Raw genomic sequence first — 27,513 nt, forward strand, 5'->3', positions numbered from 1 at the left:
TAGCAAACATGCAAGGAGTGGAAAACAAAAAGACGATCTTACACCACACACTACGCAAATAAGACGTTGACATAGCAGGCTTTGTGGAAACCTGGATGAAATCCCACAGCAATACAAACATTAACCAATATTAATCCTACTACAGACACAGACAAGGGGGCATATCAGTCTACACCAAATCAACACTTGTATCCATGGAAGCATCTCTCCTGCCACAGTTTAAAGAAATAGAAGCATTTATGATCTGCATCCGCTGACCAAGATGACGACATAACAAGAAAGACTGTTGAAAGGATACTGGCAGACAAACAAAATTCGTAAATCAGAGACATCTACCACTAGACAATCAGTTCGGGTTTAGGAAACATCACTCAACCAACGATCCACAATTATGATGAACAACTCATATCACTAAAGCAATCAGCATAGGACAACTCATGCTTGCTGTCTTTTTAGACATTGATTGTGCATTTGACAAAATATGGCGCAATGTACAAATTAATAGACATAGAAATACCCCCTAGACAGTTCGACTAATCAAAAAACATTTAGTCAACACACTGTGCAGTCCATGTTGATGGGCACCATTACCTCCCTCTTCCAGTTAAGTAGGTGTGGTGCATGGAGGAATAATCTCTCCACTTCTCTATTCACTAAACACCACAGACATTCTCAAGACAACCAAATATAATGAAAACGTACAACTGTATGCAGACACTTTCTACTGGTGCCTGGGAGCAATCGCTACTATCACATCAAGACAGAGAGAAAAATACCTGACATGACTACAAACATGGATGGAGAAGTGGAAAATCAAATCAAACCCTGACAATACACAGGTCATCCTCTTCTGATACAGACACAAAATGCAAAAACAAAAACAAAACCCGACTGACAAACTCTCACTATGGGATAAACAACTCACTCTATCAGACAAAATTAAATACCTTGGCATTCATCTTGATAAGTACATAATTTACAACTCCCACGTAACCCACACAATAGAAAAAAGAAGAAAGAGAAAACCTTATCAGAAGAGTACAGGGAAAATTCCATGGATGCAACAATAACACAGTAGTGCACACATATAAAACATTCATCTGTCCAATAATGGAATATGCCTCTGCCCTCCTCACAGGAATGCACAAGCCGAGCTTAGAAAGACTATACAGAACTGAATGATACTTCATCAGAAGTATGCTAAAAGTACATGACAGAAAACATGACGATGAAGTGTATGAAGCAGCCGATGTAATATCAAACATCACTACAGACAAGGCTCGCCAACCTAAGAGTGAAATATGGCAGACAAATACTAACACACAAACCAGACATGACATGACATGACACAGCTATTATCAACACTACACTGATACACTGCAAAGCCCAAATTCAAATTCCCACCCCCAAGAATCATCAGACACAACACTGCAACAGAATATGAAGGGCTTACTAACTACAAGCCCTAGATACTGATGACAAACAGCTTAACCCATCTACCTGGCAAGAACACAATCAACAATGAAGCCTAAACAGACAAAAGGAGGAAAAAAGAAGGGGGGGAAAGAAGTTCCGCCAAGTCACCATACTACATGAGAATGTACTGTATTGTATATCATACACATAACAACACAACAATTTAAAAATCAGAGAAATGTAAAATAGATGTAAGACTAGACATAACTTAATTTTATAAACAAAAGAATAAAGAAACAAAAGGAACCGTAATTAGCTGTATTTAACAAAAGTAAAAGAAACTGTAAACAAAAGAAAAGGCCAGATAAATTGTAATTAATCATAATTAGAAATAAGCCAGATGTAAGATACAATAAGAACCTGATCAAATAAAGGAAATAAATAAAAGAAAATGTATGCAATGACCCAACACAGGTCTCTCAGTGGTCCGCTCAATCTCTTCAAGACTGGGAATCGAAATGCTAAAAAAATTTAAAAAAATGTGTGGTCTGTAAAAACAATGCATGAAATGAGCAGAAGGAATAACTCATGAGTTCCAAAATGCTTCTAACATTTGGATAACATAATGAATGTGTTTACGGAGTTAAAAAGGATGGGTTAAAATGACTACGCAGCTCTTCGTAGGCCTCACATTTATGCAGTCAGTTTTAACCAGCCCTGTGGTGGTGTGAAGAGCAACTTCACTAGACAGTGGATAATTGGAAATGACTGATTTGTAGTGATGAATCACACTACATCTTGTATGAGTGTGATGGAAGGATTTGAGTTTGACGAATGCATGGAGAACATTACCCTCCATCATGTATAGTGCAAACAGTGAAGTATGGAGGAGGTGATGTTACAATATGGGTGTGTTTTACGTAGTTTAAAATATATTCCTCGTATTGTGCTTAAGAAAATACTAAGTGCGGGAAGGATATGAACACATTTTACAGCATTATGTACTGTGTACTGTGTACTGTGTACTGTAGAGGAATAGTTCAGAGACAATGATTGCATGTTGTAAAGGGACATTCTCCTCCAGCATTAGTAGTTGATGGAAATGGAAATGAAGTCCCAGGCTTCTTGACAGAGCATAGGGGAACGATGCAGGAGACCCGCACTGCTGTACCAGGCCATGTCCTAATGGAGGTGTTTTTGGTCGTTGCCTTCCGCCTCCGACAACAACGACGACGACGACGACGCCCAGTCGTCTCTGGGCAGGTGAAAATCTCTGACCCCGCCAGGAATTGAACTCGGGACCCCGTGCTCGGGAATTGAGAACGCTACTTCAAGACCACGAGCTGCAGACGTAGTAGTTTATATGAAATTTTTTTTCGAATTTTGGAAAGATCAATATTATAGCCGCTTTTCTGAAAAGTTTCATATAATTTTATACACAGTATGTTGCATTTCAAGCTAAAATATATGAAAAGGCGTTACTTTATTTTCATTGTTGCAATCAACATGTACTAGCTCTGAATATACAGGTAAATGTACATTTTACAAATGAATCTGGATTCATTTGTAAAATAATAATCTAAACTAACAGAAATTCATTTGTAAAGAAAAAAATGTAAGCCCTTTGGAATATTGTTATTACTGCAGACTGAAGCATTAGTAAGCATGCCTTTCATGTAATTAGACATATTTTTGTGTTTTGGATGAACTATGTAATTTCGGCCTTGTTAACATGAAAATTGAAATACAATGTGATATAGCATAACCTTCTGGGGTACAAATGTGCAGAACATACAAGCAATTTTCAAGCTGCAAAAGAGAGCTGTACGAATAATAACAAAAAGCAGCAAGAGAGCTCACTGTACTGATTTATTCAAAACCATGGGAATCTTGACAGTACCATGTGAATACATCTTTCAGACTGTGATATATATAAAGAAACACATTGACCAGTACACACAAAACAGATCTATACACCAACACTGGACTAGATCCTGCCACCATTTGCATCTCACACAAAAAAACAGAACAAAAACACAAAATAGTTTATTATTTAATGGAATAAAAATGTATAATAGACTTCCAGAGGAGATCAAAGCTGAAACTGGAATACATGCCTTTAGGAAAGCTGCAAAAAGTTATTTAGCAGATAAATGTTACTATACTGTCAAAGAATACTGTAAATGACATGTGCTCACCTCAATTCATGCAAGAGTACCTTTGTAAATTTATATTTATCTGTAATTAAGATTCGTGTGTTTTTTTTTTTTTTTGTAATCCATGCAAGAATACATTTGTAAATTTATATTTATTTGTAACTAAGATTGGTGTGTATTTGTTTTGTGTACAAACGATTAAGTTGCACCATAGAAATATGTACTACCAGAAGTACTATTATGTATATACTCATTCCATGTATACAGTTGACGACATCCATACAGCACAAGTTGTCTACGGATGAATAAATAAATAAATAAATAAATAAATAGTAAAATGTGAGACAATAAATTATCATGAAAACAAAAATTCAGCAAATACAATCTTCAAAATTATTTAGATCAATTGAACCATGGCGACCTAAAATGTGAGAATTTCAGCTCGACGAATCAGACCGCTTGACATGAAGAACTGAAGCCAACTGTGCGAGAAAAGATAAGTAAAAAGTTTATTGTAAATCTTACTCTTCTCTAATCTTCTGAAAAGACTTCACAATCAAGGACAGTAGCAACAACAAGAAAGGGAGGGATAGATTGCAATGTATCCGCATAACAATGCACCTCGTCATAAAGCAGCATGTGTGAGGCAATAGTTTGTTGACAATAACAGTCCTGAAATGGACTTATCTGCCAAGGGTCATGACCTAAACCTAACGGAACACCTTTGGAATGAGCTAGAACAAAGACTTCATTCCAGGCCACAGCATCCAACATCACTACCTTCTTTTGTTTCGACTCTTGAGCAAGAATGGGCTGTCATTCCTCCACAGATATTCATACACCTCATTGACAGTGTTCCCAGCAGAGCTCAAGCTGCCATAAAGGTAAAGGGTGGACGTGCGGCATATTAACGTCCACTAATAGGTGTCGAGAGAGAGAGAGAGAGAGAGAGAGAGAGAGAGAGAGAGAGAGAGAGAGAGAGACTCTGTCTCTGTGACTGTTTTACAGATTTTTGGGAGTAATTTAAAATTATTATTCTTTCTAATCATATTCACATATATGTATTTTAATAAGGACAGCCCTAGTGTCAAATGCCCGCAACCTTATGATGACAACAACGACCTACACAGTCAGTGAAAACTGCGAACAGAAGAATGCCACAAGTAAAAGTCATATCTGCAGGCAAGGTATGATCGCAATTGAGGTCTCAGCTGAAGATCAGTTAACAGACAATGTGGTCATTGAAGTTTGCCTGATGGAAACATCCAGCCCTCTGGACCAATTCTTCTCTCCAAACTTTGATCACTGCATACGGATGGAAAGCTAATGGACACAAAAAAACAAATTGTCCCATACTCCAATGAAAGGTGTGTTAGCAATTTATGTGGAGGAACTATGGCACTGATGTCAGGTAAAGCCCATGCATCTTTAAGAGAAAACCTCAATTGTTAATAAGAGCTGCTATTGCCGTTCTGAAATCGAGAGGTATGGTGTATGAGAGGACATTTATATATTGGGCCAAAAATGTGTATTTGCTGATTCTGAATGTCAGTTGCAGGACAGTAAGGTTGTCATCCATTAACAGAAGATTCCATATTTTCTGGCATTGTGAAAACAGTGCAGAGGAGATGTAATATGTTGCTTCCATAATCAATGGACAGCCATAAAGCAACATTTAAATGTGCATGTCTCAGTATTCAAGTACCAGGCCACAAATCCAGAGGACCATGTTTCGATCGCAGTTGGTTGTACGATTTTTATATGACTAATAGAATCTTTCAACTCTGGCAACGATTTGACAGTGTGAAAAATACCAAGTTTCACCATGATCTGGAGTCCACGTTAAACTGTAGGTCCCCTTATAAGTGGATGGGTGAGTCAGTTCAAAACTCAGAGGAAAGCAATGGCATGTCACCCCTAACAGAATGTACCATGTAAAGCCAGGCGCTCCTCTCTGTGATGCAGCATCAAGGGTAACCGCAGCAATGGTCTCCGAGCTGATAGTCCATGCTACTGCAAACGTCATCGAACTGTTCGTGCAGATGTTTGTTGTCTTACAAACGTCCCCATCTGTTGACTCAGGAATCGAGATGTGGCTGCACGATCCGTTACAGCCATGCAGATAAGGTGCCTGTCATCTCGACTGCTAGTGATACGAGGTCGTTGGGATCCAGCACGGCGTTCCGTATTACCCTCCTGAGCCCACTGATTCCATATTCTGCTAACAGTCATTGGATCTCGACCAACGCGAGCAGCTATGTCGCGATACGACAAACCGCAATCGCGATAGGCTCTGTGATGTTCAAACTAACTTTAAGATTGAGGACAATTTTACTTCAGAAGACAGACTACATGGCTTTTTTCAGGAAATTATATATGCTGTGACTGGACTGCACCTTCTTTTGTTAATCATTGCTAACCAATCCACCTATGTTTTGTAGGGTTGCTTGACAATATAATGGATTATGCTAAATGCCACAATGACATAGGCTAATAATTTCTTTTCCTCTGTGGATTTTGTTGATTTGCCCAAGTATTCTCAATATTGGTAGTTCTAGGTGGTAATGAAACATTAACATCCACTGTCACATTATCTATTAAGTTGATGTGTGGTGATCTTGGTATGAAAAGTATAAAGTTCTTTGTTGGCCTTCAAAATTACTCTGCGCATCTGTTCTGATAAATGGGACAGTGATCTTGCAAATAAATGAGCTATTATTGATTAATAGTATAATTCACATTTCATGAACAGCTTCACATTAAGTATGTCACTCCAGCGTATCCTTCCTCCTAATAATGTCACTGACCAGAAGCTCTGCTTCACCCTTCCTCAACTAACTATGTTTTTCTAATGTCTTTGACCACATCTGTAATTTTTTGTGTAGTTTTTTGTATCTTTGGTAATACTGTTGAGCTACTAACTTTGTTGATGTGCATCCTATTTGATTTAAAGACGCTGCCCCTGCCATGTGTGTTTCCACTTATGTAGTTATCTTAACATATTCTAATTGTATGACGGTATGGTGACAAAACCAATGTTAGGGCTGCTCTTTTATTTTACGTATGGGCTTCACATCTGTAGTAGCAAGCTATTAACACCTTTTGGCAGTAATATTGTGGTTATAACTTGCTGTATGTGTAACATTTTTTATGATGTAACTGAGACATATTTTCATGTTTTTTCTAGTGTGTTCTATACATATGAAACTTCTGTAACAATGAATGAGGAATATGTCTACCACCATTAATGATATGTGTGATAATTAATATTTTTTATAACAGCAATTCCACTCTCTTCACATAGTCATTTTATTTTGCATTTCATGGTCATATAATTCAGGATTACATGAAGGTTTATTTTCTGTTTACTTTTATTGTTTACAATTTTTGTTTCTGTAATAATAGAAATGGTCCTCTAGATGTAATTTCACTTCCTAGATTCTTTGCACTTTCATTTCTTTGAATACTACTCAATTATCTCATCTTTCTGCTACAAAATCTCAAATTACTCCATCTGGGCCAATTTGTGACAAATCTTTAATTTGTTGAGAGAGGGGACTTAGAAAGACAGCTTGCTTTTTATTGTTGCTAAATCTTTGGACACTTAGAATAATTTAAAATGTTATGTAAGGCATTATTTTGTTTTTCCATTTACAATGCATATTTTTTGCTTCAGTGTTCGCAATATGTTGAGTATTTCAATACAATTTTTTTTTTCAGAAGAAATGGGGAGCAAAGTGAAAAGTAATGGGTACTCAGTGGTACCCAGAATGTTGTCACACTGTGCTGAAAAGGTAAGACTTAAGGAATAATCTCGCTATTTAAATAATGAAATTCTGATTTTTTGTATAATACATACTGCTGAATACAGACGTTCAATATGGGGAATGTGTCCAATAAATAAGAGATACGTACTGCAATGCTATTAGACATAGATATGTTCTTTAAATGTGTCTACTATATAACAGATATAATTATAACTTCCTGACAGAAACAAGTGGAATTGAAATGGTGTGTGAAGCTGTACAAGCCAAGGATTTCCGTTCAAGGAATAGATGAGAGAGAATAGTTCCTTGCCTCGTGGTTAATCTGCATTGTAGCAAGCCTGTATATTGAATCCTGATATATTGTGGCCTAGAGAATTATGTGCCAGACTATGAGAGCAGCACTGGTGTATTGTGGTTCACAATGAAATAGATGGAACAATTATTTACCAAGGCAAATAAGATGTTGCAGTGTTTTTCAGAGAAATAATGCAAAAGAATGAGGAACAAAGATGCACTGGGTGCATTACACCCTCACTTGGTTGGGCTTTTCTGTTAAAGAAAGTGATATGGAAGTGTTAGGTGTCATCTGCTTTGGTTCTATTCCTAATTCCTGGACCTTTCATCTGTGTCCATTCAGTATTACATTAGTTATTTGACCACTTTTCTCACTCCTTATGAGACTTAGTCAACTGCACATATGTTTCCCATTTTTTTCTTTGTCCACATACAAAATTTTAATTTCTAGGACATGGTGAAGTTAGTTTAAGATTTACACCTGATTATGATGGGCACTAGTATGCTCTTCCCTTAGCTTGTTACTCACTTATCTTTCTCTGTATTTCTCTAGGTTGCTCTTGAATTTTCAATTTTGGTTTTCATTTAATGTTTTCAATTCAGACGTTCTTCTGCTGGTGGCTGCATGGCTCCAGCAATCTCTCCTGAAGCTAAGACATATTACAACGTGGAGAGGCAGGACCTCATAATGTTCCCTTCCCTGGCTACGACATGGGAGGAACATAGGACACAGAGACAACGTGAGAAATACTCCCTCCATTAACTGGGTTGTTCTATGACAGGTGGAGATTCCCTTTTGACTACAAAGCCATTTTTCATTGTTGAACACCTCAAGGACAAATTTGAGGAAGTGGCAGCAGTTTAAAAAATGAAAAGCAGCTCTTTTCAGCTTAAAATGGCCTACCCTGCTCAGTCGCTGGCACTACTTGCCTGCAACAAGGTGGGTGATATTCATGTCACTATAACCCCACTTAAAAGTCTGAATATGGTACAGGGTATAATTTTTCACAGAGATTTTCATTTACAGACTGATGACGATTTGCATGCTAATTTGGAGCAACGAAGTGTGCATTTTGTCCATCATGTCCAGTGGAGACCGAAAGACAACAAAGTGGATACTGGAGCATTCATCTTGGCCTTTGAAGGTGGCTCATTGCCTGAGAAGGTCAAGGTGTGGTGTATTACTGTGATGTCAAGCCATATATTCCTCCTCCCCATGTGGTGCTACAAATCCATGTGATTTGGAGACATGTCTTTGCTGTGTCATCTGAACAAGACACAGCCAGGGCAAAAGCACCACAGGCACAAAGATGTGAGCTGGTGCCAGTACCATAGACTCGCCACTTGTGTGAGTTCCACCAGCACCACGGGCGATGCTGAGGATGAAGATATCAACTTCGCTTCGGCCAGTTGCTGGCCGAGTACAATCCGCCAATGACCGGATGACAATGAACTGAAGAAGTTGTCTGAGCAGTGTACTGCACTAGAAGCCATTTCACGAACTCACCAACTTGGCCTCCACAGCAGTGGTGATGTGGCCATTACAAAACTGGTGACAAGGGTTTACAAAAGTCTTAGTGTTGCAATGCCAAGCCCGTCTGCAGGAATTGTGATTGTCAGTTGCACACAAACGCTCCTTGTGCCCCTCCCTCCATCTGTGTCATTTGTGGGGAGCACAATCCCCCCACTTCACCAGACTGCACCATTTTCAAACACTTAAAAAAATCCCTTGACCCTTGAAAGGAGACAATTGCGTTCCAGGAATCTGGGGAAAACCAAAAGGCTTGAATACAGTACAGAAACAATATTGTATGCTGCAAGACATACATCTTCTATAATATTTACATCATGTGTTAGAGAAAGGGGAGGAAGACCAACACTCAAAACGTCACGTGTTTGACGATTATGTAGCTGAAAAATTGAGGTTGCAAGAATTGTTGTAGCCTCTAATGTTCACAGTAGAGATATTCATGCTTGGGAGTTTGGAAAAGGCCTGAGAAATAGAACTGACTTGATTCACTTGCTCTGTCCATGAATGGGTTGAAAGGTTTGAATGGAGACATCATCTTACCTCATGGTTGATAGCAAAATGTGTAACCGCTAAAGTCTGGAATACAGATGGTGACGTGATTGAAAGGTGTGACAAGTTTTGCAAAGATGTAATGTCCTTAATGAACACAATGGAATCTATACAGATTTATGATACTGATCTAGGTGGTGTATGAAACGAACTTCACTCATCACGAACTCTGCATTTCAAGGAAGTCAGTAAAAAGTTCAGTGCCGAATGAGAATGCAGCAACATATTCTTACACAATCCAACCCGTTACATCAGCAAGTGGATACTTGTTTCCAAAGATGCAGGTAATTTACCAGGAACCTAGCGGTCATTTTGGAGTGCAAGTAGTGAAACACATACTGAAACTGCAAAATCTGATTCAAGTTGTCTTGAAGTCTAGGTGATCACAAAACAAATCCTGATGCAATTCTTTCAAGATGTCTACATCCCATATGCAGTGAAGGAGTCTCTGGTTGATTTGCTTGGGATGTATCGTGACAGGACTCATATTTATGCTATCTGACTTCAAAACATGGTTTGTACAGTCAAGACCATCCCTTACATTCCACCAATTGATGTGCTATTCTTCTGACAGTTCAAGAAGGTGCTGAAGTGGATGAAAGAGCCCAGCATCCTTAACAACTACCAGTTCACACCATCGTTGAGGCATTCATTTTTGTTGCTGATGTGTATTCTACACAATCATTTCTGTTCTCCAACCTTCGCAGGCTTTGTTTAATACTCCTGGACTGTAGCTGGATCAGTGGTGGATACAGAAAAACCTCAAGGAGAGTGCATTAAAGATATCTTGAGCTACCTTTACTTTTACTGTAATAAAAAATAATCAAGTCACATGCAAAGTTTAAGAAAGTTTTATTTTAGCTGATTATACATACAGGGTGTTTCAAAAATGACCGGTATATTTGAAACGCCAATAAAAACTAAACGAGCAGCGATAGAAATACACCGTTTGTTGCAATATGCTTGGGACAACAGTACATTTTCAGGCGGACAAACTTTCGAAATTACAGTAGTTACAATTTTCAACAACAGATGGCGCTGCAAGTGATGTGAAAGATATAGAAGACAACGCAGTCTGTGGGTGCGCCATTCTGTACGTCGTCTTTCTGCTGTAAGCGTGTGCTGTTCACAACGTGCAAGTGTGCTGTAGACAACATGGTTTATTCCTTTGAACAGAGGATTTTTCTGGTGTTGGAATTCCACCGCCTAGAACACAGTGTTGATGCAACAAGACGAAGTTTTCAACAGAGTTTTAATGTAACCAAAGGACCGAAAAGCGATATAATAAAGGATCTGTTTGAAAAATTTCAACGGACTGGGAACGTGACAGATGAACGTGCTGGAAAGGTAGGGCGACCGCGTATGGTAACCACAGAGGGCAACGCGCAGCTAGTGCAGCAGGTGATCCAACAGCGGCCTCGGGTTTCCGTTCGTCATGTTGCAGCTGCGGTCCAAATGACGCCAATGTCCACGTATCGTCTCATGCGCCAGAGTTTACACCTCTATCCATACAAAATTCAAACGCGGCAACCCCTCAGCGCCGCTACCATTGCTGCACGAGAGACATTCGCTAACGATATAGTGCACAGGATTGATGATGGCGATATGCATGTGGGCAGCATTTGGTTTACTGACGAAGCTTATTTTTACCTGTACGGCTTCATCAATAAACAGAACTGGCGCATATGGGGAACCGAAAAGCCCCATGTTGCAGTCCCATCGTCCCTGCATCCTCAAAAAGTACTGGTCTGGGCCGCCATTTCTTCCAAAGGAATCATTGGCCCATTTTTCAGATCTGAAACGATTACTGCATCACGCTATCTGGACATTCTTCATGAATTTGTGGCGGTAAAAACTGCCTTAGACGACACTGCGAACACCTCGTGGTTTATGCAAGATGGTGCCCGGCCACATCGCACGGCCGACGTCTTTAATTTCCTGAATGAATATTTCGATGATCGTGTGATTGCTTTGGGCTATCCGAAACATACAGGAGGCGGCGTGGATTGGCCTCCCTATTCGCCAGACATGAACCCCTGTGACTTCTTTCTGTGGGGACACTTGAAAGACCAGGTGTACCGCCAGAATCCAGAAACAATTGAACAGCTGAAGCAGTACATCTCATCTGCATGTGAAGCCATTCCGCCAGACACGTTGCCAAAGGTTTCGGGTAATTTCATTCAGAGACTACGCCATATTGTTGCTGCGCATGGTAGATATGTGGAAAATATCGTACTATAGAGTTTCCCAGACCGCAGCGCCATCTGTTGTTGAAAATTGTAACTACTGTAATTTCGAAAGTTTGTCTGCCTGAAAATGTACTGTTATCCCAAGCATATTGCAACAAACGGTGTATTTCTATCGCTGCTCGTTTAGTTTTTATTGCCGTTTCAAATATACCGGTCATTTTTGAAACACCCTGTATATACAAGGCAGTGCCATGTTATGATATAAAAAAGTTACATTTGTGATTCTCTTCCTTAAATGATGAATTCACTCCACATATTTCTAATATCACTACGCGCAACATTGACTGAAGTCCTTGGTAATAGCCAATAATCACAGTTATTCACTTTTTATTACTTACAAGTTATCTCTGCAATTGTAGCTTTCAAACAAACTACCTGGCAGCGACTCTGCTTCCCTTATACATGTGGCTCTGTTGTTTTGAGAACATTCGCTACCAGAATTTGCGCTTCCATACTTTTATGGGGTGTGAACAAATACCTACTGTGAAAGCGACAAGCCAATATTTACCTTACAAAACATTATATCAGGGCAAGTTTCCAATGATGATGTCATCTTGCAATTTATGTGTGTGTAACTTGTATTGTCAATTCCATTCCTTTCTAGTGCATTCAAAAGAGGGCCTATATAGTAACAATGCGTTTTTAGGAATCACTAGGAGTCACTATTACCAGACATACACACATCAATAGTTTCCCATACCTAACTTGTATTATTATATATACTTGTATATTTACAAGTACTACTCTTACATGCAAACCAAAACTTCGTTGCAATTCCGACTGCAACTTGTGCTGCTCCCTACTCAGTGATACAGATAGCTGTACCACCGGTGCAACCACAATGGAGGGGTATCTGTTGAGATGCTGGACAAACATGTGGTTCCTGAAGAGGGGCAACAGCCTTTTTATTAGTTGCAGGATGATGGACTGATCTGACCTTGTAAAGTCAACCAAACTGGCCTTGCTGTGCTGGTACTGTGAGTGGCTGAAAGCAAGTGGAAACTACAGCCCTATTTTTTTCCGAGGGCATGCAGCAGTACTGTGTGGTTAAATAATGACGATGTCCTCTTGGGTAAAATATTCTGGAGGTAAGACAGTCTCCCATTTGGATCTTGAGATGGGGACTAGTCAGGAGAGTGTTGTCATCAGGAGAAACAAAACTGGTGTTCTACAGGTCAGAGTGTGCGGAGTCCTTAATCGCCCAGGTACGTTAGAAAATTGATAAAGATAAATAGACAGGCTGAAGTTAGCTTTAGTGGGAATTAGTGAAGTTCAGTGGTAGGAAGAACAAGACTAATGGTCAAGTGCATACAGGATTATAAATACAAAATCAAATAAGGGTAATGAATAATGAATAAGAAAATAGAAATGCACCTAAGCTATTATGAACAGCATAGTGAATACATTATCATAGCCGAGATAGACACAAAGCCAACAATCACCACAGTAGTACAAGTTTATAAGCCAATCAGCTGTGCAGATGATGAACAGATTGAAGAAATGTATGATGAGATAAAAGAAATCATCCATATTGTTAAGGGAGACAAAAATTTTATTGAGATGAGGACTGTAACTCGATAGTAGGAAAAGGTAGGGAAGGAAAAATTGTAGATGAACATGGACTGGGAGGAAGGAATGAAAGAGCAAGCCACCTGATGGAGTTGTCCACTGACCATAATTTAATTGTCGCTAAGACTTGGTTTAAGAATCGTGGAAGAAGGTTTTATGCATGGAAGAGACCTAGAGACACCAGAAGGTTTCAGATTGATTATATAACGGTAAGGCAGAGATTTTGGAACCAGATTTTAAACAGGTAGACATTTCCAAGGCAGATATGGACTCTGGCTACAATTTATTGGTTATGAATTGTAGATTAAAACTGAAAAAGGGTAGGAAATTAAGGAGATGGGACTTGTATAGGTTGAAAGAACCAGAGGTTGTTGAGAGGTTCATAGGCAACAATTGACTGAAATGGGACAACAGAATACAGTAGAAGACAAATGGGTACCTTTGACAGACGAAATAGTGAAGGGAGCAGAGGATCAAATAGGTAGAAAGACAAGACCTTGGATAACAAGGGTGATATTGAATTTAACTGATGAAAGGAGAAAATATAAAAATGTAGCAAATGAAATAGGCGAAGGGAATACAAACATCTAAGAAATGAAATTGACAGGAAGTACAAAACTGCCAAATAGTAATGACTAGAGGTCAAATGTAAGTCTATAGAAGCATGTATAACTAGGGGAAATATAGATGTCACCTATAGGAAAATTAAAAAGGCATTTGAAAAAAGAAAAGCAGGCAGTTATATGAATATCAAGAACTCTGATGGAATACCAGTACTAAGCAAAGAAGGGAAGCAGAAAGGTGTAACGTATATAAAAAGGGCTACAGGAGGGAAAGAACTTGCAGGCAATATTATAGAAATGGATGAGGTATTAGATGAAGATGAGATGGAACATAGGATACTCTGTGAAGAATTTGACAGCTTACTGTAAGATCTAAGCTGAAGCATGGGCCCTAGAGTAGACAAGCCAGCTATGACAAAACTATTCCTTATCATGTGCAAGATTTATCAGACAGTCAAATACCCTCAGACTTCAAGAAGAATTCCAAAGAAAGCAGGTGCTGACAGGTGTGAATATTACCAAACTATAAGTTTAATAAGTCAAAGTTGCAAAATACTAACACAAATTTTTACAGAAGAATGGAAAAGATGGTAGAGCCAACCTTGGGGAAGATCAGTTTGGATTCCAGAGAAATGTATGAACACGCGAGGCAGTACTGAACCTATGTCTTGTCTTAGAAGATAGGTTAAGGAAAGTAAAACCTACATTTATAGCATTTGTAGACAGAGAGAAAGCTTCTGACATTGTTGACTGGAATACTCTCTTTGAAATTCTGAAGGTAGCAGGGGTAAAATATAGGGAGTAAAAGGGTGTGTACAAGTTGTACAGAAACAAGATGGCAGCTGTAAGTCAAGGGGCATGAAAGGGAACCAGTGGTTGAGAAGGGAGTTGTAGCCTATTGTTGATGTAATTCAGTTTGTACATTGGGCAAGCAATATAGCAAACAAAACAACAAATTGGAGTAGGAAATGAAGTTCAGGGGGAGAAATAAAATTTTTGAGGTTTGATGATGATTTAATTCTGTCAAAGACAGCAAAGGACTTGAAAAAGCAGGTGAACAGAAGGGAAAGTGTCTTGAAAGGAGGATGCAAGCTGAATATCAACAGAAGCAAAACAAAGACAATAAAATGTATTCAAATTAAATCAGGTGATGCTGAGGGAATTTAATTAGGAAATGAAACACTAAAAGCAGATGATGAATTTTGTTATTTGGGCAGCAAAATAACTGATAATGCCCAAAGTAGAGAGCATATAAAATGTAGAGTGGTAGTGCGAAAAAAAAAGTTTAACACTGAATATAGATTTAAGTGTTAGGAAGTCTTTTCAGAAAGTATTTATATGGAGTGTAGCCATGTACAGAAGTAAAACATGGATGATAAACAATTCAGACAAGAAGAGAAAAAGGCTAGGTGCATAGATCATGTAACTAATGTGGAGGTACTGAATAGAATACGGGAGAAAAGAAATTTGTGGCACAGTCTCACTAGAAGAAGGAGTTGGTTGATAGGACTCATTCTGAGATATCACGTGACCACAAATTTAGTATTGGAGGGAGATGTGGGGGGTAAAAATCATTGAAGGAGACCAAGAGATAAGTACAGTAAGTAGATTCAGTAGGATGTAAGATGCAGTAGTTATTCGGAGTTGAAAAGGTGTGCACACTCATATAGTAGCATGGAAAGCTGCATCAAACCAGTCTTGGGACTGAAGGCCACTACAACAACATGACAACATGCATGTGGTGTTTGCACATATCTTCTGAACTCTGCCTACAGCAACCACATATGACTTTGGAGGCTGTGGCTATTCATGTGAAGACATCTCTGGAATTTACCATCTGTAATGTGTATGTCCCTCTCGGCCATGAAGTGTCCCAGAACACGTCTGCATTATTTCCTTAACTCCCCCCACATTTCTAAATACTGGATAACTTCAACCCTTTGTGGGATGGAATTACAGCCACTGGCTGTAATAAAGCTGTCACAAACTTGCTCGCAGAGCTTGATCTTTGTCTCTTGAATACTGGTTTTCCACACACTTCAGTGCGACATATGAGTCACATTCAACCCTTGACCTGTCCATGATGATCTGCATGACAGTGATCATTTTTCAATTGTTTTGACCCTGTCTCAGCATCACTCACCTGGGCATCCACCTGGATGGTCTCTTTCCATAACTGATCAGGATGCATTCACTACTTCCATTGCCCTCCGGACCTTGCCAGATGGAAGGACTGGTGTGGTTGTCCAGAGCACAACTGCAGCCATTCTGTCAGTAGCTGACTCTGCATTCCCCTCTTCATCGGGATCCCCCCATTGGAAGACAGTACCTTGGTGGATGCCCAATGTCACTGTGGACATTAGATGTTGCAGATGGGCTCTGCAATGCCATAGACCCATAAAAGAGGTAATCCTCCTGGGTGTGGAACATGTAAGATAAACAAATTACAAAAATGTAACTAGAAAAACTTGAGTTTCATTAATTTTAGTGATCCTCAGTCAATAAACAGTAAAATTATGTACATGAATTAAAAACTTCTAATATTTACAGGTTTAGTACTTACATCTGCTTTCATTAAATCCATCATTCAGACATTTGCTAGTTTCTTGGCTATTACAACCAAGTATTGTCAAAAAATAAAGTAAATTATTTATTTCAGCGATCCTCAGTTAAGAACAGTCAGATTATGTACAAGATTTAAAATTAAACTTCCACTGTTTACAGACTGAAGACTGACATCTGCTTTCCATACAATCATCATTCACACAGTAGGTAGTTACTTGGCTGTTACAACCAAGTATTGTCAAAAATTAAAGTATAATAAATTTTCATTGAAATGGTCTAGTGCACTTGTTGAGAAACTCATGGATGGAATAGAAGGAGTTGGCCACCAAAAATTCTTTTAAATTATGTTTAAATTGTGCCTTGTCTGAAACTAAACTCTTAATGGTTGCTGGTAACTTATTGAAAATATGCGTTGCTGACTACTGGACTCCTTTCTGGGCAATAGTAAGTAATTTTAAATCCTTATGTATATTGTTCTTATTCCTAGTATTGATACTGTGTACTAAGCAGTTAGTTGTAAAAAGAGATGTATTATTTACAACAAACTTCATTAAGGAATAAGTATACTGAGAAGCTGTAGTTAATATGCCCAATTCTTTGAATAGGTTTCGACATGACATTCTTGGATTTACACTACTCATTACTCTTATTATATGCTTCTGTACTCTAAAAATTTTTTCTCTTTTTGTGGAGTTACCCCAAAATATGATACCGTATGGCATAATGGAGTGAAAATAAGCAAATATGCCAGTTTTTTTATATTTATTTCTCCTATGTCTGACATCATTCACATTGCAAACACAGACTTGTTTAGGTGCTTTAGTAGTTCGTTAGTATGTTGCACCCAACTGAATTTATTATCAAGTTGTAATCCCAAGAATTTTACACTCTCAACTTCTCCCTTTTCCGTGTCATCATATTTTATACACAAACCAGAAGGAAATCTCTTGGAAGGTCTGAACTGCATATAGTGGGTCTTTTCAAAGTTTAATGACAGTGAATTGGCTATGAAGCACTTATTAATGTCAGTAAAAATTTGAATAGCTGCCCTTTCTAAATTTATATTTGATTTCCTATTTATTGCAATGTTTGTATCATCTTCAAATAAGACAAACTTGGCATCTGGTAATGTAACAGATGACAGGTCATTAATATACACAAGAAACAGTGGTGGACCTAGTATGGGACCTTTGGGAACACCAAATGTAATTTCCTCCCAGTCGGATGATGTCTGATTGCCTGCTGCTGAAGAGTTACGTAATGACACTCTTTGTTTTCTATTAGTAATATATGACTGAAACCACTTTGCAGCACTACCAGTGACACCATAATATTTTAATTTACTTAAAAGAATGCTGTGATTCACACAGTCAAACGCCTTTGGCAGGTCACAGAATATACCAGTTGCCTCTAATTTGTTGTCCAATGAGTTAAGGACATTTTTTCTGTAAGTGTAAATAGCTTTCTCAATATCAGAACCCTTAAGGAACACAAACTGTGACTTTGACAGTATGTTATTTTCACTAAGGTGTTGAAGTAGACGCTTGAACATAATGTTTTCAAACATCTTTGAAAAAGCTAGCAAAAGTGAGATTGGTCGGTAATTTGATGGGATTTCTTTATCCCATTTCTTGTGGAGAGGTATAACTTGAGCATATTTAAGCCAGTCCGGGAATGTTCCTGTGACAAGTGATTGATTACACAAATAACTTAAGATATGACTAAGCTCACATGAACACTCTTTTATTAACTTTGTTGATATGTTATCATAAACACTAGAATGCTTCGATTTCAAAGACTTTATGATGGATTCTATTTCTTTGGGTGAAGTAAGTGTCAATTCCATTTTACTGAGATTGCTTGTGTGCACTGGTCTCAGATATTCCATTGCATTATTTACTGAACCTGACAACCCCATGCTATCAGTAACAGAGACAAAATACTTGTTTAAATAGTTTGTAACACAACATGCATTTGTTACCAGGGTTTCATTTATTTTTAGAGCTATTTGTTCTTCCTCATTTCTGCTCCTACCTGTCTCTGACTTAACTATATCCCATATTGTTTTTATTTTATTGCTGGATGTATTTATCTTCTTCTCATAATGCAGGTATTTAGATTTCTGGATAACCTTCTTCAGTATTTTGCAGTAATTTTTGTAATGAGCTATAATGCTAGTATCAGAGGTGTCCCTATGTATCAGATAGAGTTTCCTTTTTGTCTCACATAATATCTTTATCCCTTGTGTGATCCATGGTTTCTTATTAGACTTCTGCTTAATTTGAGTTACCTTCAGGGGAAAACAATTTTCAAATAAGGTGCTAACTTTATTAATGAATGTTTTGTATTTTCCATTTGTGTCTTGGATGCTGTAAACATCCATCCAATTAATTTCTTTGAGCAATCTCCTAAATTTCTCAGTTTTTGGCTGTTTTATTGGTCTTCTGTACTCAGTTCTGATAGATGTTTTACCCTGACAATTTTTAAAATTTAATGTTAGGTGTTGCATGTCATGGTCAGATAGACCATTTACTACTGGTTTTGTAATGTGGCTTAGTTGCCTAGAATTGTCTATAAATATGTTATCAATGGCAGTCTTAGAACATTTTGTTGTGATTCGCCGATCATTCAAAGCGCCGCCGAGCAATTACGCGCGTCCTCTACATGCGGCGCTGTCTGCCAGCCATGCAGCAGCTGTGCCACCTAAGCGGCCAGCCGAGCGGTGGCCGCTAGACTGGGACTCAGTGCTCATTCGAATGCTAACGTGTACACATGTCTTGCTTGTCAACTTACTCTGTGACTTATATGTGTTGTGTTGTTCTGAAATATATGTGTTAAACTTGACGTTATAATAATTGGCGATGAGGTAGTGGATTTTTCCTTTTCACCATTGACCCACAGGGTTCCGTGGCTACTGTCGAGGAACTATTGCAAAATCTCCTTGAACAGCAAACACTTCTAACAGCGGCAATTCGCGATTTCGTCGCGGCGTCAAATGCGGGGCGTTTCTCGTCGTTGGCTATACCTCCTTTTCCTCCTTACGGCGAGACGGCGGAAGACTGGTCTGATTATGAAAAACGTCTTCGACAGCACTTCTTGGCATTTCATGTCACGGACGAACGACCATGTAAGTCTCTGTTCCTTTCCTGGATTTCACCTCAAATGTATCGGTTGTTGTCGCAATTGGCTCCTTTGAAGGATCCTGTGTTTTTGTCCTTTGCTGAAATGTGCTCACTTCTGTCTGTCTATTTTCAAAAGCAAACGCATGTGGTAGTCTCCCGTGTTGCCTTTTATCGTTGTCAAAAACAGCCACATCAATCCTATCGCGCTTGGGCTGCTGAACTTCACGGCCTCAGTCGAAAGTGTCAATTTGTCACTGACGTTCACAAAGAATCCTATGCCGATTCCATGGTACGGGATGCTATTATCCGGTCAGCACCCAACAAAGAAGTTCGGCAACGTGCCCTTCAGTTGGCGAATCCGACTCTAGATGAAGTTATCTCCATTGCGCAGTCTTTTGAAATTTCTCTCGCTGCTGGGGCGCAAATAGAGGCGTGGGGTGATGTTGGGGAAATACAACCACTGTGCGCTGTTGATGACTCGTGCGGCACGTTCCTGCCGGCCGACATGGCCGCAGTGTGCTCCCACGCGCAGCCTCGGCCTAGCCGTAAACAACCCGCTAAGAAACTGCAGCAAAACCCCCGTCAACTTCCTTCATGTCCGCGGTGTTTTAAGAAACATACACGCAAGGATTGTCCCCAACCTTGGGCTGTGTGTCGCAATTGCAAAAAGAAAGGTCATGTGTCTTCCGTTTGCAAATCCGACCGCATACATGATGTTCATGAACATGACGCTGATTCTGATTTTGTGTTGTCTGTCAATTGCACTTCTTCCCTTTCAGGGAAGTTATTCCTCACTGTCCAAATCCTTGGTTGAGATGTTCGCATGCAAGTGGATACCGGTTCTGCTGTCACTATAATTAATTCTCAGACATATCTTCAGTTGGGTTCTCTACTCCTGTCACCTGTCACTCGGCAATTACGGACGTACAATAAGCAGAAGATTACTCTCTTGGGACAGTTTAATGCTGAGGTATCTTACAAATCCGTCGTTTGCACTGTTCCCATATTTGTGGTCGACCAGAGCAACGCAGAAAATCTTTTTGGTTTCGATGCCTTTCGCCTTTTTGGGTTCTCCATAGATGACTCCGTCAATATTGTCTCTAATGCTATTCCTTATGCTCAACTGGATTCTTTGTCGACGACATTTTCGTCCCTTTTTTCTCCTGGGTTAGGCCGTGCAAACGACTTTGAAGCTCATATCACACTCAAACCCACGGCTCGGCCTAAGTTTTTTCGGGCTCGGCCCATTCCTGTGGCCCTTTGTGATCGGTTAAAACGGGAGTTGGATCGTCTCACTACTTCAGGGGTCTTGCTTCCTGTCACTTCCAGTGATTGGTCCTCTCCTGTCGTTGTAGTTGCTAAGCCAAATGGTGATATTCGTCTCTGTGGCGATTTCAAAGCCACTGTAAATGCTCAATGCCTCATCGACACTTACCCTATGCCCCATCCTGAAGAACTGTTCACTAAACTTGCTGGAGGCCAGTATTTTTCTAAAATTGACCTTTCAGAAGCTTATCATCAACTTCCTCTCGATGCTGCTTCCCGGCAGTTTCTGGTCCTTAACACGCCTTTCGGCCTCTATCAATACCAACGCTTGCCATTCGGGGTTGCCAGCGCCCCTGCTCTCTTTCAGTGATTCTTGGAACAGTTATTGCTCCCTGTCCCTGGGTGTATCAATTACATGGACGACATTGTTGTCACTGACTCCACCACTGAAGAACACCTTCAAAATCTCCGCACACTTTTTCATGTCTTACAGACTGCTGGTCTTAAGTGTAATCTTCAGAAATCACAATTTTTTCAGGCATCTATCACGTACTTGGGGTTTCAACTCTCTCGGGATGGTATTCGTCCGCTTCAACAAACTGTCACTGCGATCGTTGCCCTTCCTCGCCCTACATCTGTTAAGGAACTGCAGGCCTTCTTGGGGAAAATAGCATACTATCACAAGTTTTTACCGTCTGCGGCTTTGGTGGCTCAGCCGTTGCATCGCCTGATGCATAAAAACGTTCCTTTTCACTGGTCCGTGTCATGCAAAGCGGCTTTCCAGAAATTGAAGACTGTGCTGAAACAGGCCCCGTGCCTGGCTACTTATCGACCTGGCCAACATCTTGTTCTTGCCACAGATGCCTCTCAATACGGGGTCGGTGCAGTCCTTGCGCACCGTTTTTCTGATCGTTCGGAACAACCCATTGCTTATGCCTCCAAAACGCTCACGGATGCCCAACAAAAGTATTCTCAAATTGAGAAAGAAGCTTTGGCCATTATTTATGCTCTTCATAAGTTTGGTGTTTTTCTCTATGGCTCAAAATTTCATCTTGTTACGGATCACAAACCACTTGTTTCCTTGTTTCATCCATCAGCATCACTTCCCGACAAGGCTGCACACCGCCTCCAGTGTTGGGCTCTTTACTTGTCTCATTTCAATTATGAGATTCATTTCTGGCCAACGGCTCAACATGCAAATGCTGATGCTCTGTCTCGCCTTCCTATGGGTACTGATCAGGCATTCGATAGGGATGAACTTTTGTGTTTCCACCTGGATGTTGCCGAGCAGCGGGTTGTGGCCGGGTTCCCCATCACTGGGGACAGGCTGGCGGCTGCTACGGGTTCTGACCCTACCCTCTCCCGGGTTTTACGCTGTATTCAGAAGGGTTGGCCAGATCGCCCGTCCGCTAAGACTTCTGATCTGTTGCGGAACTACTACACTTTGCGCTACCGCCTCACTGCTAGGGATGGTGTTATCCTCCTCTCCACTGACAAGGCTTCGCCGCGTGTTGTGGTACCTGCGTCTTTGCGTGCTTCGGTCTTGCGCCTCCTTCACCAAGGGCACTGGGGTGTGTCTCGCACAAAATCTCTGGTGCGCCATCATGTGTACTGGCCTGGCATCGACTCTGAAATAGCACACATGGTCGCTGCCTGCAGCCCTTGTGCGTCACAGGCCGCTGCCCCGAAGTCATCTTTGTCACCGTGGCCTTCGCCTGAGAAGCTCTGGGAGCCCATTCATGCTGACTTTGCGGGACCCTTTTTAGGCACTTATCGGGTCCTCGTAATTGACGCCTACTCTAACTTTCCTTTCATTGTCCGTTGCATGTCGCCTACCACCGCGGCAACCACCAGTGTTCTCGCCCGCATTTTTTCTTTGGAGGGCCTCCCCTCTACTCTTGTTACTGATAATGGTCCGCAATTTGCCTCTTCCAAATTTGCGGAATTTTGTGCTCGTCACGGCGTTATGCATGTCACGGCCCTGCTGTTCCATCCACAATCCAACAGGAGGCTGAACGACTGGTCCGCACATTTAAGGCTCAGATGTGGAAACTTCTGACTTCTTCTGCTGCTGATGATGTGCTTCTCCAGTTTCTGACGTCTTACCGTTTCATCCCCATGGGCGACCACAGCCCAGCTGAGCTCTTACATGGTCGACAGCCCCGTACGCTACTTCATCTTCTGCGGCCTTCCACCTCCCGGCCGCGGGTGCCTTCACTTGGCCGGTTCACCGCCGCCGACCTTGTCTGGGTACGGGGATATGGCAGGCGGCCAAAATGGAGCCCGTGCCGCATCTTAAGACACCGTGGCAGATGCCTGTATGAACTCCAGATGGACACGGGTGTTGCAGTGCGTCATTCGGATAAGCTTCAGCCTCGTGTGCCAGCAATGCCTGTTCCGAATGCCGCTACACCACCTTTGGCTCTACCTGACGCTCGGGATCTTGGCATCTCTCAATACTCACAACGCAGCCTCCTCACCGTCATCGCGATGCCAGCACAAGAACGGATGCCACCAGGAGACATGCCCATGCAGGAACCGAATGACCATCCTCTGTCAGAGCAAATCTACTCGCCTCCTCCTCCAACTGATGCCGACACATCGCCCATGTCTCCTGTCATATCAACTGGACTTGCTGCAATGGGCAGATTGGTGCATGGGGCCCCAGAAGATTCGACCGCTACGTCTCCTGTCATCTCGACCCGTTATCATCGGGGACACTTCTGTCCGTACGGCGAGTCAAACAACGCCTATAGACATTAGCCATCTCCAGAACACCTCCATCAAGACCAGTGCAACAATTTCAAAGGGGGGAAAAGTGTTGTGACTTGCCGATCATTCAAAGCGCCGCCACGCAATTACGCACGTCCTCTACGTGTGACGCTGTCTGCCAGCCATGTAGCAGCTGTGCCACCTAAGCGGCCAGCCGAGCAGCAGCCGCTAGACTGGGACTCAGTGCTCATTCAAATGCTAACGTGTACACATGTCTTGCTTGTCAACTTACTCTGTGACTTATATGTGTTGTGTCGTTCTGAAATATATGTGTTAAACTTGACGTTATAACACATTTGTATACCCTAGTTGGGAAATTTACAGTAGAAATTAAATTGAATGACAATGTAACCGACTTCAGTAACTGTTCACTGACAGTGTTTTTGAGGACATCTATATTAAAATCGCCAGCAACCACTAGTTCTTTGTTTTTTTTAATTTTAAATGAGACAATAAATCTTCAAGACAATTTATAAACAGGTTGAAATTTCCTGAAGGTGCTCTGTATATGGGTACCATTATAATGGACCTATTATGAAATTCTATCTCTGTTGCACTTGCTTCCTAAGTGCCGCTCTAAGCGAAATTTATTAATGTCAATATTCTTAAATTTAAAACTGTTTTTAACAAATGTGACAACTCCTACTTTCTCCATCTTTTGTCTACAGAAGTAGGAAACAACTCTTGGATTTCTGTGCCAGTATGGGCTTAGTAATCACAAACTCCTTTTTTAAACATAAGAACATTCACCAGTATACTTGGGAAGGCAGGAGAACCAGATCTGTCATTGACTATATAATAACAGATCAGGAATTCAGGAAGGCTGTGAGGGACACACGTGTATTCAGGGGATTCTTTGATGACACTGATCATTATTTAATCTGCAGTGAAATTGGGATTGTGAGGCCAAAAGCGCAGGAGGTCAGGTCCATATGTAGGAGGATAAGAGTGGAGAAACTTCAGGATAAGGAAATCAGGCACAAGTACATAACAGCGATCTCAGAAAGGTACCAGTTAGTTGAATGTAGTCAATTACAGTCATTGGAAAAGGAATGGACAAGGTACAGGGACACAGTACTAGAAGTGGCTAAAGAATGTCTTGGAACAGTAGTGTGTAAAAGTAGGATGAAGCAAACAGCTTGGTGGAATGACACAGTCAAGGCAGCCTGTAAAAGGAAAAAGAAGGCATATCAAAAATGGCTGCATACTAGAACTCAGGTAGACAGAGAAAGTTATGTTGAAGAAAGAAACAAAGCCAAACAGATAATTGCAGCATCCAAGAATAAATCTTGGGAAGACTTTGGAAACAGGCTGGAGACTTTGGGTCAAGCTGCTGGAAAACCATTCTGGAGTGTAATTAGCAGTCTTCAAAAGGGAGGTAAAAAGGAAATGACAAGTATTTTGGACAGGTCAGGAAAACTGCTGGTGAATCCTGTTGATGCCTTGGGAAGATGGAGGGAATATTTTGAAGAGTTGCTCAATGTAGGTGAAAATACGATCAGCAATGTTTCAGATTTCGAGGTAGAATGGGATAGGAATGATGATGGAAATAGAATCACATTTGAGGAAGTGGAGAAAATGGTCAATAGATTGCAGTGCAATAAAGCAGCAGGGGTGGATGAAATTAAGTCGGAACTCATCAAATACAGTGGAATGTCAAGTCTTAAATGGCTACACAGGATAATTGAAATGGCGTGGGAGTCGGGACAGGTTCCATCAGACTGGACAAAAGCAGTAATTACACCAATCTTTAAACATGGAAACAGAAAAGATTGCAACAACTACAGAGGTATCTCTTTAATCAGCGTTGTGGGTAAAATCTTCTCAGGTATTGTTGAAAGGAAAGTGCGAGTATTAGTTGAGGACCAATTGGATGAAAATCAGTGTGGGTTTAGGCCTCTTAGAGGTTGTCAGGACCAGATCTTTAGCTTACGGCGAATAATGGAGAAGTGTTACGAGTGGAACAGGGAATTGTATCTATGCTTTATAGATCTAGAAAAGGCATATGACCGGGTTCCTAGGAAGAGGTTATTGTCTGTTCTATGAGATTATGGAATAGGAGGTAAACTTTTGCAAGCAATTAAAGGTCTTTGCATGGATAGTCAGGCAGCAGTTAGAGTTGACGGTAAATTGAGTTCATGGTTCAGAGTAGTTTCAGGGGTAAGACAAGGCTGCAACCTGTCTCCACTGTTGTTCATATTATTTATGGATCATATGTTGAAAACAATTGACTGACTGGGTGAGATCAAGATATGTGAACACAAAATAAGCAGTCTTGCATATGCAGATGACTTAGTTGTGATGGCAGATTCGATTGAAAGTTTGGAAAGTAATATTTCAGAGCTAGATCAGGAATGTAAGGACTATGGTATGAAGATTAGCATCTCCAAAACGAAAGTAATGTCAGTGGGAAAGAAATATAAACGGATTGAGTGCCAAATAGGAGGAACAAAGTTAGAACAGGTGGACGGTTTCAAGTACTTAGGATGCATATTCTCACAGGATGGCAACATAGTGAAAGAACTGGAAGCAAGGTGTAGCAAAGCTAATGCAGTGAGCGCTCAGCTACGATCTACTCTCTTCTGCAAGAAGGAAGTCAGTACCAAGACTAAGTTATCTGTGCACCGTTCAATCTTTCGGGCAACTTTGTTGTATGGGAGCGAAAGCTGGGTGGATTCAGGTTACCTTATCAACAAGGTTGAGTTTACGGATATGAAAGTAGCTAGGATGATTGCAGGTACTAGTAGATGGGAAAAATGGCAGGAGGGTGTCCACAATGAGGAAATCAAAGAGAAACTGGGAATGAACTCTATAGATGTAGCAGTCAGGGCGAACAGGCTTAGATGGTGGGGTCATGTTACATGCATGGGAGAAACAAGGTTACCCAAGAGACTCATGGGTTCAGCAGTAGAGGGTAGGAGGAGTCAGGGCAGACCAAGGAGAAGGTACCTGGATTTGGTCAAGAATGATTTTGAAGTAATAGGTTTAACACCCCACATGAACCATGGACTCTGCCGTTGGTGGGGAGGCTTGCGTGCCTCAGCGATACAGATAGCCATACCGTAGGTGCAACCACAACGGAGGGGTATGTGTTGAGAGGCCAGACAGATGTATGGTTCCTGAAGAGGGGCAGCAGTCTTTTCAGTAGTTGCAGGGGCAACAGTCTGGATGATTGACTGATCTGGCCTTGTAACATTAACCAAAACGGCCTTGCTGTTGTGGTACTGCGAACGGCTGAAAGCAAGGGGAAATTATAGCCGTAATTTTTCCCGAGGGCGTGCAGCTTTACTGTACGGTTAAATGATGATGGCGTCCTCTTGGGTAAAATATTCCGGAGGTAAAATAGTCCCCCATTCGGATCTCCGGGCGGGGACTACTCAAGAGGACATCATTATCAGGAGAAAGAAAACTGATCGGAGCGTGGAATGTCAGATCCCTTAATCGGGAAGGTAGGTTAGAAAATTTAAAAAGGGAAATGGATAGGTTAAAGTTAGATATAGTGGGAATTAGTGAAGTTCGGTGGCAGGAGGAACAAGACTTCTGGTCAGGTGAATACAGGGTTATAAATACAAAATCAAATAGGGGTAATGCAGGAGTAGGTTTAATAATGAATAAAAAAATAGGAGTGCGGGTAAGCTACTACAAACAGCATAGTGAACGTATTATAGTGGCCAAGATAGACACAAAGCCCATG

The 27,513-nt window shown here is 40.8% G+C and overlaps 1 protein-coding gene across 8 annotated transcripts in view; it reads left to right on the top strand.

Annotated features, from left to right (window-relative positions):
- The window catches only part of LOC126184779 (coiled-coil domain-containing protein 77-like), a 215,301-nt gene that overhangs the window by 60,122 nt on the left and 127,666 nt on the right, over positions 1–27,513 (top strand). For 4 of the 8 annotated variants that reach the window (XM_049927340.1, XM_049927337.1, XM_049927343.1 and 1 more), the window contains one exon: positions 7,293–7,366. In XM_049927340.1, the coding sequence (XP_049783297.1) occupies positions 7,293–7,366 (74 nt within the window). The remainder of the gene's footprint in view (positions 1–7,292; positions 7,367–27,513) is intronic. The other 4 variants (XM_049927338.1, XM_049927342.1, XM_049927339.1 and 1 more) reach the window with 1 other exon arrangement.

Source organism: Schistocerca cancellata, chromosome 4 (genome assembly GCF_023864275.1).
Source record: "Schistocerca cancellata isolate TAMUIC-IGC-003103 chromosome 4, iqSchCanc2.1, whole genome shotgun sequence".
NCBI lineage: Eukaryota > Metazoa > Arthropoda > Insecta > Orthoptera > Acrididae > Schistocerca > Schistocerca cancellata.